This window comes from Erythrolamprus reginae, unplaced genomic scaffold (assembly GCF_031021105.1).
Source record: "Erythrolamprus reginae isolate rEryReg1 unplaced genomic scaffold, rEryReg1.hap1 H_5, whole genome shotgun sequence".
NCBI classification, from domain to species: Eukaryota; Metazoa; Chordata; class Lepidosauria; order Squamata; family Dipsadidae; genus Erythrolamprus; species Erythrolamprus reginae.
In genome coordinates this window covers 124665-135700 of record NW_027248506.1, presented here as the reverse complement: position 1 = coordinate 135700, position 11036 = coordinate 124665, and the positions used below count along the sequence as shown (strand labels likewise).

At 41.6% G+C, this 11036-nt stretch overlaps 1 protein-coding gene across 3 annotated transcripts; it reads right to left on the bottom strand.

Annotated features, from left to right (window-relative positions):
- Window positions 1–340: 340 nt before the first annotated feature.
- On the bottom strand, window positions 341–10303 carry LOC139155739 (ADP-ribose pyrophosphatase, mitochondrial-like). Of its 3 annotated transcripts, XM_070731011.1 has the most exons (9): window positions 10215–10290; window positions 8606–8856; window positions 7296–7532; window positions 6838–6933; window positions 5904–5990; window positions 4946–5057; window positions 4216–4362; window positions 1842–1926; window positions 341–910 (listed from the first exon to the last, which is right to left on the bottom strand). In XM_070731011.1, exons 2-9 carry the CDS (start codon window positions 8731–8733, stop codon window positions 756–758), a joined length of 1047 nt encoding a protein of 348 aa, XP_070587112.1. In that variant the 5' UTR covers window positions 8734–8856; window positions 10215–10290; the 3' UTR covers window positions 341–755. The 3 variants fall into 3 exon arrangements, with proteins under 3 accessions (XP_070587112.1, XP_070587114.1, XP_070587113.1); XM_070731013.1 differs by lacking the exon at window positions 8606–8856 and having other exon boundaries at window positions 10215–10303; XM_070731012.1 differs by lacking the exon at window positions 5904–5990 and having other exon boundaries at window positions 10215–10271.
- Between the last annotated feature and the right edge of the window lie 733 nt (window positions 10304–11036).

Sequence of the window (11036 nt, the reverse complement as noted above, 5' to 3'; positions counted from 1 at the left end):
AAATCTTAAACTTAACAGAGCTTTTAAAAGAACCCATAAGCTTCCATTTGCCAATTAAGCTGGTTTCATTTTACTGAAATGTCTTACAGCTTTCAAGCTAATATATTTTGTAGGGTTTATTGCCTAAATGCATTACTTCTCTAATAAAAAAACCTTGCTACGTAAATAATACAAACCAGTGTAATACATTTATGTTTATGGAACTGAAATGAGCATCATTCATTCGCTCTGAAGCACAACCGAATGTTCTAGCTTTTAGTTTGCCCATTTTTACTGTCCCTGTTCATTGCATCGTTGCGTCGCTAAAACATAACTTCAACATAATGTCAAGTCAGTAAGGTAGATTGACGTTTTTCTTTATTCTCAAAAGGCACACATTTAAGCTGTTCAGTGAGCTGTCAACTCCAGAGATGTTTGACAGCTGTAAATATCTTTCAACAATATTACTGGTGGGCCACAAAAAACTCAATTTTACTCAGTTTATTTTCTGTACAAAACAGGTATACAACAAATACAGCCAATACTTAGTCGAATGACGTGATTACAAAAGCATAATGCAACCAACACTAAACATTTTAAAGTTCCAATGATTTCAACCCAAGAACGTCAGAATATGCATGAAATCTTGCATCTTTAAGTCATGCACCGATAATATCCTAAAAAGCATTTTCTTCCCATTCTCCAACTACATTACCATCTCAAAATGATAGGATTTCATTTATGGTTTGATGTTAGTCCCATCGCGTCAACCAAAGTCAGTCTTCTTTCCAATGAGCTCCTCTTTTCTCTGCTACAAGTCGGACAAAGTCTAAGTGGCTGGCATACAGTGTAAGTTTTCCGCTGATATCCACCCATTTCACCTTCCCAGCATCATCGCCTGCTTCCAGGGCTAAATTCTTCATGGCTTTACCTATTAATACAAAGAGAGACGTTATGGAATTCAGCCGATGTCTTGTCTCTTTCTAGTCTACAATATGGGCTGGCATTTCATTTCCTTCTCCTTCCCATCTGTGCATGAGCCGAGATTGTGTAGTGGTTGGAACATAGTACAGTGATACCTTGTCTTACGAACTTAATTGGTTCCAGGACGAGGTTCGTAAGGTGAAAGGTTCGTAAGACAAAACAATGTTTCCCATAGGAATAAATCACTTTCCTATTAAAAACACTTCCCTCCTTAACTTTATTTAACCCTTTAACATATTTAAATGTTTCGATCGTGTCCCCCACTTTCCCAACTCAATTTTGGTTCTAAGTTGAGGACTACCTGTATCCATCTGGCTTCAACCGCAACAACACAAGAGCACGCAACAGATTCAAACTTAATACGAACCGCTCCAAACTTGACTGTAAAAAATATGATTTTAACAATCGAGTTATCGAAGCGTGCAACTCATTACCGGACTCAATTGTGTCAACCCCTAACCCCCAACACTTCTCCCTTAGACTCTCCACAATTGACCTCTCCACGTTCCTAAGAGGCCAGTAAGGGGCATACATAAGTGCACTGGTGTGCCTTTCATCCCCCGTCCAATTGTCTTTCCTTTCTTTCACCTATCTTATATATTCTCTTCCTTTCATATATCCTCTCCTCTAAGTTCACTTTTACCCTTATATATATTACCACATGTCTATTTTTCTTCCTGTGTATTTGTGTATTGGACAAATGAATAAATAAAATATATAAAATAAATAAATAGAAAGCATGACATCAAGACGGTTTCCTAAACTGTCTACCATTAACAGAAAGAATTGAACTGTCAATACAAAGATATTGCGCGGCATTACAATCAACACTGCTGAATTAAGATCAAAGGTTTTATTACACAGGCCTCGCTTCTCACCAGATTCATCGTGATAGTTTACCGCTTCCGTCTCCATCCAAGCGTTGTCAGTATTGCGAGGATCATCCACATACCCTTTATAAACCTTATAAAAAAATTTAAAAAGCAAAATTCAGAGCTTTTAGGATGAGGTGTCACATTTTATTTAGTGCCATATTTGTTTATTAATCAGATTTATATCCCACCACCCACAGACTCTAGGCCAGTGTTTCCCAACCTTGGCAACTTGAAGATATCTGGACTTCAACTCCCAGAATTCCCCAGCCAGCGAATGCCCTGTCTCCATAGCAAATGCTGGCTGGGGAATTCTGGGAGTTGAAGTCCATATATCTTCAAGTTGCCAAGGTTGGAGAACACTGCTCTAGGCAACTCACAAATAAGGACAATATGCTTATCTCTAATGTGTGTGTGGGTGGACGATGTGGACACCCTCTGGCATCAACCCCCAGTTTTCAGTGGTTTCCAGAAAGTGGTTAATACTGGTTAATATTGAAGCCAAATTAACTCCCTGTGGGAGGCAATTTCCAGGGAATCTATTAAAGCGAGATGTGGCTTCCAAGGTTTGCTGATCTAATCTGTAAATGGACAACAGCCAGTTTCTTCTGCTAACATCAAAGTAGTTGGACTTGGGCTGACTCCAACAAAGTGCAGGTAATCTGGCGCCTAATGGTAATAGCTTTATACCTCTACTTACGAACTTAATTCGTTCCGTGATCTGGTTCTTAAGTAGAAAGGTTTGTAAGAAGAAGCAATTTTCCCCATAGGAATCAATGTAAAAGCAAATAAGGCGTGAGATTGGGGAAACCACAAGGAGGGTGGAGGCCCCGTTTCCTCCCAGGTGATTCCTAGAGAAGCCCCACAGAGGCTTCTACCCACCTTTTCTGGCCCTGTTTCCTCCCAGGAGATTCCTAGAGAGGCCCCACAGAGGCTTCTCCCTGCCTTTTCCGGTCCTGTTTCCTCCCAGGAGATTCCTAGAGAGGCCCCACAGAGGCTTCTCCCTGCCTTTTTCGGCCGTTTCCTCCCAGGAGATTCCTAGAGAGGCCCCACAGAGGCTTTTCCCTGCCTTTTTCGGCCCTGTTTCCTCAAAGGAGATTCCTAGAGAGTCCCCACAGAGGCTTCTCCCTGCCTTTTTCGTCCCTGTTTCCTCCCAGGAGATTCCTAGAGAGGCCCCACAGAGGCTTCTCCCTGCATTTTCTGGTTACAGTTTTGGAGGCTCAGGTTTGTAAATGGAAAACAGTTCTTGAGAAAAGGCAAAAAAATCTTGAACACTTGGTTCTTATCTAGAAAAGTTCGTAAGTAGAGGCGTTCGTAGGTAGAGGTACCACTGTAGTACTAAATCACCAAATGATCCCATGCCCAAAACCTCATGTCAGATGTTAAAAAACTGGAGAGATTGGGAAACTGAGCCATGCCAGGCTCTACTTCATGGATGGGAATAAAACCACACTAAAAACAGGCCGTCCAACTTCAAGCTAATTTAACTATTTAAACCTGTTGTGCTGAGCGAGCTAAATACTGCTATTTTACCTACTATTTGGTGGTTTTAAGTGGAGTAATTAATGTTCCTAAATTTACTTGAAAAGTCTCAGCAATCTGAGAATGCAGCCCATATTTCTCCAGCATTCCCCAGACTGCATTGGCTGCCAATTGGTTTCTGGGCACAATTCAAAGTGTTGGTTATGAGCTATAAAGCCCTACATGGCATCGGACCAGATTACTTACAGAACCGCCTTCTGGCACATGAATTCCAGTGTTTGGTTAGGTCCCACAGAGTTGGCCTTCTCCAGGTCCTGTCAACTCGACAATCTCGCTTGGCGGGGCCCAGGAGAAGAGCCTTCTCTGTGGCGGCCCCGGCCTTCTGGAATCAGCTCCCCCTGGAGATTCATACTGTCCCCACCCTCTTTGCCCTTTGTAAGAACCTCAAAACTTATTTATGCCGTCAGGCTTGGGGGCATCTGGCCATTGAATGTTTAGTATGCTTATGGTTGTAATTGTATGAATGATTTTAATGTTTAGCGCTTTTTAAAAAATAATGTTTTAAATTAACTGTTTATATTAATTGGATCCAGCTGTATTATTGTGTACTGTTTGGTCACTGGTGTGTTGTGAGCCGCCCCAAGTTCACAGAGAGGGGCGGCATACAAGTCCAATTAATAAATAAATAAAATAAATCTTTCCATTAAATATTTAAAGAGCTTAAAAACATAGGAGAGACCACTGATCTAGTTGTTTTATTAAATTGGATTGTTACATGTTGTTTTTTATCATTGTTGTTAGCCGCCCCGAGTCTGCGGAGAGGGGCGGCATACAAATCCAATAAATAATAATAATAATAATAATAATAATAATAATAATAATAATAATAATAACTTACCAAAAAGTGATCCTGACTGAAGAGTCTACTCAGTTGCTTCTCCATCTCTTCTTTCTCAGCCTTAGTTTTCTGCAAAGCGTTCAAGGCCTCTTCACTAAATTCTCGCTTTAGAGCAGCAGACAATTTCTCCCCAGGATCTACCATTCCCTAAAGGAAGATCGCAATCTTGTTATGTAATGTTCACGCACCTAGCCAATAATAGCTATTGGGAAAGGATGGGTGAGGTGGTGTCGCCTCAGGATGAAATAGCATTAGAGCATTTAGACTCTCAAGAACCATTTTCCACTTACAAACCCCAGCCTCCGAACCTGTAAACGCAAAAGGAAGGGAGAAGCCTCCGTGGGGCCTCTCTAGGAATCTCCTGGGAGGAAACAGGGCTGGAAAAGGTGGGGAGAAGCCTCCGTGGGGTCTCTCTAGGAATCTCCTGAGAGGAAACAGGGCTGGAAAAGGTGGAGAGAAGCCTCCGTGGGGCCTCTCTAGGAATCTCCTGGGAGGAAACAGGGCCTCCACCCTCCCTGTGGTTTCCCCAAACGCACGCATTATACAGTATTATACAGTATTGGGTAGAACTGAGTTAATTATATTAGTCCGGCCCTCTAAAACCATCCCAATTTCTCATGCGGCCCCCTGGCAAAATTAATTGCCCACCCCTGCCCTACCAGCTAGCGGCCCATTACTGATGCAGATAAATTTCCCTGAAAATGAAATATCTCATTGTTGTTCTCCTCACCCCAGGAATGGCCCATTCTCCACAGTCCTTCCTTTTGATGGCAATAAACTGCAAGATGTTTTTACCAGATACCGGATGAGCTGTTTTATCGCCACTGTCCTCTCTCTTCCACCTGAAAGTTGCGCCAAGAAAATCGTTAAGCCCTCAAAATTCAAGAAGAAAGGCAGCATGTTACGACTGACAGACAGCACAGAAGCCCAGGGGGCACTTGACGACGACGTAGCCTTCTACCCACCACAAGGTCAAACTCATTGAATCAAGTTGCAGCTAGTGTGTGTATAAAAAAAGGAAGAGTTGGAGGGGACAGAGGAGAGTGGATATATGGTTCAAAGTTCATTAACGTTAAACCGTGACTGGGAATTAGCATGTGTCTGGGGAGAGGGGCGGCATACAAATGTAATCATCTATCTATCTATCTATCTACCTACCACGTTTCGGCCCACCAGGAAGCACGTCTTTGTGACGTCAAAGCTCCGCCCATGGAATTCCCTATTGGGATTCCCCACCTCCGTTTCAGCCTCCAGATCGGCTAAAAACGCCGCTGCCGATTGCAAAAACGGCACTCCGCTGGGTGGCGCCGTCTGGCTGTAACGTTCTGAAACATCCTGGCGCTTCTCGGCGGCCTCCAGAACCCGAATGCGAACCCGAACTTTTGCCAAACTTCCAGGTTTGGCGTTCAGGAGAACGCCGAGAAGCCCCCCGGCTGTTTCAGAAGGTGACAGCCAGGCGGCGGAGCCCAGTGGAGAGCCATTTTGAGATCTGCGGTGGGTTCGTAAGCCGGAAAAAGGGGCAAAAGATTTCTGAATCCCGGGTTCGTATCTCAAGATGTTCGTATCACGAGGGGTTCGTATCACGAGGTACCACTGTATGTTTTTTCTGTTGTGTCACCCTGGTATATTAGGTGAGAAACATTGGATCTTTGGTGGACGTACATTGCCTGTATCGTGGTTTTTTTTACCTTGTTATTAGAGGATCAGCAGCATGATTGGGTCCCCAGCGCCCCAGCAGACCTCGTCCCACCAATCCTGTCCTGCCTACAGGATTCCTGAAAATAACAACGGTCTGGCTGTAATCCAGTGTTTTCCAAACTTGTCAATTTTAAGATTCCACGTTCTACCCCAAAATTCTCCAGCCCGGATGGAGAAAGCATAATAAAAATACAAATAAACAATACAGTGGCACCTCTTCTTACGAACTTAACTCGTTCCGTGACCAGGTTCTTAAGTAGAAAAGTTTGTAAGAAGAAGCATTTTTTCCCATAGGAATCAATGAAAAAGCAAATAATGTGTGTGAATGGGGAAACCACAGGGAGGGTGGAGGCCCCGTTTCCTCCCAGGAGATTCCTATAGAGGCCCCATGGAGGTTTCCCCCCGCCTTTTCTGGGCCTGTTTCCTCCCAGGAGATTCCTAGAGGCCCCACGGAGGCTTCTCCCCGCCTTTTCCGGCCCTGTTTCCTCCCAGGAGATTCCTAGAGAGGCCCCACAGAGGCTTCTCCCTGCCTTTTCTGGTTACAGTTTTGTAAGTGGAAATTGGTTCTTGAGAAGAGGCAAAAAAATTCTTGAAAACCCGGTTCTTATCTAGAAAAGTTCGTAAGTAGAGGCGTTCTTAGGTAGAGGTACCACTGTACTGACCCATCATAATGGCCCAATATCTCGAAGATACAGAAAAAGAAACTAGCTGCAGGCCACTGATCTTCACGCATAAAGGCTAAATTCATATATCACGCTAAATTAAAATATGGAGTTACTGATTGAAACTTTACATACTGATGAATACCTTTTGATTGATATGTGGTTTATGAACCCAGTGAGCTGTACTTTATTCAATAAATTCTAGTTATTAAGCCATTGCTTAGTTTATTTAGTGCTTGTTTAGCTAAAGACTGCCACGCACCTGGGCCTCCCATTTTCCACGTCATATAAGCCACTGTGGCTTCTCCTTTCCACTTCCGCATCCTTCTCGTTGAACTTTGGGGAAAAGTTTTTGGCTCTTTTCAGAAGAAAAACAAAAACAATTAAAAGATTAGATAAAGTATCTCATGAAAGTTATGAACGTTGTTAATTCAAAACACAATTTTGAATTTAGTGAAAAACATTTAATCACAAATAAGCCTTTGTCAGCTTTTTCATTCCTCTTCAAAAATTTAGACTTTAAAACCTCTGATCAATTCTCCGTTCTATAATACACTTGAGGCTTGCAGTAGTGATTAGCCTATGAGAAGCCGAGGTGGCGCAGCAGGTAGAGTGCGGTACTGCAGGCCACTAAAGCTGACTGCTAGATCTGCAGGTCAGCAGTTCAAATCTCATCACCGGCTCAAGGTTGGATTACACTTCTATGGTCGAGTGACTCACCCAATTTCTGGGTCTGCCCACTTAGGTCCCGACAAAACACTTGGTGCCGTATAGTCCGCCGGACTGTAGTTCTTCCAGTTGATCGACCAATCCACTTTATCATCAGGTACTTGTGCGCGTTCAATTTTTGACCCTGGATAGGGGGACATTCTGGCTTTCCTATGCAGATTTTCCTTTGGCCCATTACAGTCGGCCATTGCAGTTGTGCCTCTGTGGAACCAGGGCCGTGAAGATGGGCTGGAGATATATAAGTACACTTAGACCAGAGGTCCTCAAACTTGGCAACTCTAAGACTTGTGGATTTCAACTATTCAGTTACTGTGGATTTACCGACCACGTCTGCTGGAAGTTTGTTCCAAGCATCTACTATTTCAGTAAAATAATATTTTCTCATGTTGCTTTTAATTTCCCCCCCAACTAACTTCAGATTGTGTCCCCTTGTTCTTGTGTTCACTTTCCTATTAAAAACACTTCCCTCCTGAACCTTATTTAATCCTTTAACATATTTAAATGTTTCGATCGTGTCCCCCCCTTTCCCTTCTGTCCTCCAGACTATACAGATGGAGTTCATGAAGTCTTTCCTGATACGTTTTATGCTTAAGACCTTCCACCATTTTTGCAGCCCGTCTTTGGACCCGTTCAATTTGGTCAATATCTTTTTGTAGGTGAGGTCTCCAGAACTGAACACAGTATTATTCCAAATGGTGTCTCAGCAGTGCTCTATATAGTGGGATCACAATCTCCCTCTTCCTGCTTGTTATACCTCTAGCTATGCAGCCAAGCATCCTACTTGCTTTTCCTACTGCCCGACCACACTGTTCAACCATTTTGAGAATGTCAGAAATCCCTATCCCTAAATCCTTCTCTTCTCAAGTTTTTGCTAACACAGAACTGCCAATTGGGCATGTGTAAGTGCCTATACTCATAATTCAATGCCTCGGGAGGGCGAAAACAGCTTCCCCTGCCCCCCGGAAGCCCTCTGGAGGCCGGAAACGACCTGTTTCCCAACTGCTGTTGAGACCAGGAGGCTCATGTTTTGCCCTTCCCACGCTTCAAAGGCTTCCCTGGAGCTGGGTGAGGGTAAAAATGTCCTCCCCCATCGCCCCAGAGGTTCTCTGGAAGCCAAAAACGCCCTCCCAGAGCCTCTGTGTGAGCCAAAAATCAGCTGGCCGGCACACACATGCACATTGGAACTGTTAGGGCAACAGCTCACATGCCAGCAGGTTTGGCTCTGCATGTCACCTGTGACACCTGTGCCACAGGTTCGCCATCACTGGTATAGAAAGTAAATTAGACCATGGAATAAGTACCTATAAGCAAGATTCCTTGTTGTCTGGAATACTGGAGAAAAATTGGTGCAGGACTTTTTAGTAAAAACCGAAAGAGTTACAGAAAGAGAAACTACAGTAATGGTCTGGGCGAAGAAACCTCTTGCCATTCCATGTAGTGAGTTCAAAAAAGGTGGCTTCTTCAAAATGAAACACCAAGTATGTGTAGAAAAAGATGGACATCAAACCCCCCAAAAAGAATGTGATATATGCTGTCTTCCCTTCTTCATCACCTACAAGATAAAGTAATTATCATTATATTGTATATAAGTCTAGGTGCAAGCTGCCTATTTTGATCAGCTGCAGAACGTAATTCAAAAATTTTCCCCTTTGCTGATATTTTCTGTCAAATTGTTTATATCTGAAGATATTGCAATGCATATGAATTAATGACAATGCTGTGTTTCTTTTTTGTATTTTTAAATTGTACTTTCAACTGACATAAGAAATAACATAGCTGCTTTTTTAAAATACTTAAAATACTTCAATTCCTTAATATTGAATATACCTCAATAAAATGTATGAATTAAGAAAATAGATAATAGATATAGCAATGCTATAATAGATATAGCAATAGATAGATAGATAGATATAGATAGATAGATATAGATAGATAGAGATATAGATAGATAGATAGATAGATAGATAGATAGATAGAGATAGAGATAGAGAGATAGAGATAGATAGATAGATAGATAGATAGATATAGATACATAGAGATAGAGATAGATAGATAGATAGATAGATAGATAGATATAGATACATAGAGATATAGAGATATAGAGATATAGGTAGATAGATAGATAGATAGATAGATAGATAGATATAGATACATAGAGATATAGAGATATAGAGATATAGAGATATAGATAGATAGATAGATAGATAGATAGATAGATAGATAGATAGATAGATAGATAGATAGATAGATATAGATACATAGAGATATAGAGATATAGAGATATAGATAGATAGATAGATATAGATATAGAGATATAGAGATATAGAGATATAGATAGATAGATAGATAGATAGATATAGAGAGCGAGCTATATACTAGAGAGAGAGCTACATACATACACACACTGCTCAAAAAAGACAAAGGGAACCCTCAAAGAACACATCCTAGATCTGAATGAATGAAATATTCTCATTGAATCCTTTGTTCTGTACAAAGTTGAACGTGCACAACAGCCTGTGAAATGGATTGTCAATCAGTGTTGGTTCCTAAGTGGACAGTTTGATTTCACAGGAAATTGATTTACGTAGAGTTATATTGTGTTATAAAGTGTTCCCTTTATTTTTTTGAGCAATATATATATATCTGTCTGTCGTTTCTTCATTTTTAACTATACCTGGAACTTGCATTTTTAGGATAATTCGTAAGTTTGTGCGTGTGTGTGTGTGTATATACACCTATATACATGCATGCATACACATATACATAGATATAAAATGTGTGTGTGTGTTTAAATTTGCATAATATATACATATAATATGTTTCTCATTCCATAAGCAAGGTAATTATAATCTTGGGAGGGGGGGAATGAGTGCATTTTCCAGCCCCCTCCTTCCTTCCTCCAAAACTCACCGTCAAATTTTCCTTCCTCTTCCTTGCCACGTGATCCCGCCTTCGAACCAATCGCCGTCTCGTCATTGGTTAAAATGCTGGCTTTACTGTTCGGCATTGATGAGGCGGAAGAATAAAAGACACCGACTCTCGCCAATAAAAACGAAAGATATCATCCTCCCACTCTCTTTAGCCCGGCCCACTTTGTTATCGTCACTAAAAACGCGCAGTGGTTCGCCTCGAACCTCGTCGCCAAACGTTACGTCACGAGAGATGCGATTTCTGATTAGATAAGGGATGAACGCGTGATTGCCTGTTTTGCCGAGACGAAGCTTTTCATGTCGCGGTCTCAATTTTCTTCTTCAACCATAGAGATGGAAAAGAAATAGAGCCGCGTCTGAGGTCACAAGAGTAGGCAAAGTTGGCTCTTCTATGACTTGGGGACTTCAACTCCCAGAATTCCTGAGCCTATCATGTTAGCTCAGGAATTCTGGGAGTTGAAGTTCATCTATCTTAGAAGAGCCAACTTTGCCTACCCCTGACTGAGGACATTATTTCTTGGTGGGGAAATGCCGTTTTGAAATTATTTACTGGACAAAAATCTGCAGGAAAGGAAAAGTTTCTTCTAGATAGAAACGTTCTGACGTTTCCTGGCCTTATAAATTCTGGCTTTATTTATTTATTTATTTACCTATCTTATCTATTATCGTAAAAATTCGGTTGTTTTTTTTTTTTTAAATCCACTGAGGCGATTCGTGTCTCTTCTAAATTGGATTCAAATCAGACTTCGTTGCTTCATTTATTTCTTTTTTTAAAAAATGCTCCTCAGTTTTGATTATATTA

Coding starts and splice junctions, on each gene's coding strand:
- LOC139155739 (XM_070731011.1), bottom strand. CDS start 8,733: ATGGCAAGAGGTTTCTTCGCCCAGACCATTACTGTAGTTTCTCTTTCT. Junction 5,991..6,837: donor GTGGAAAATGGGAGGCCCAG/GTGCGTGGCAGT, acceptor TGTTATTTTCAG/GAATCCTGTAGGCAGGACAG. Junction 1,927..4,215: donor TCAGTCAGGATCACTTTTTG/GTAAGTTATTAT, acceptor TTTTTTTATAAG/GTTTATAAAGGGTATGTGGA.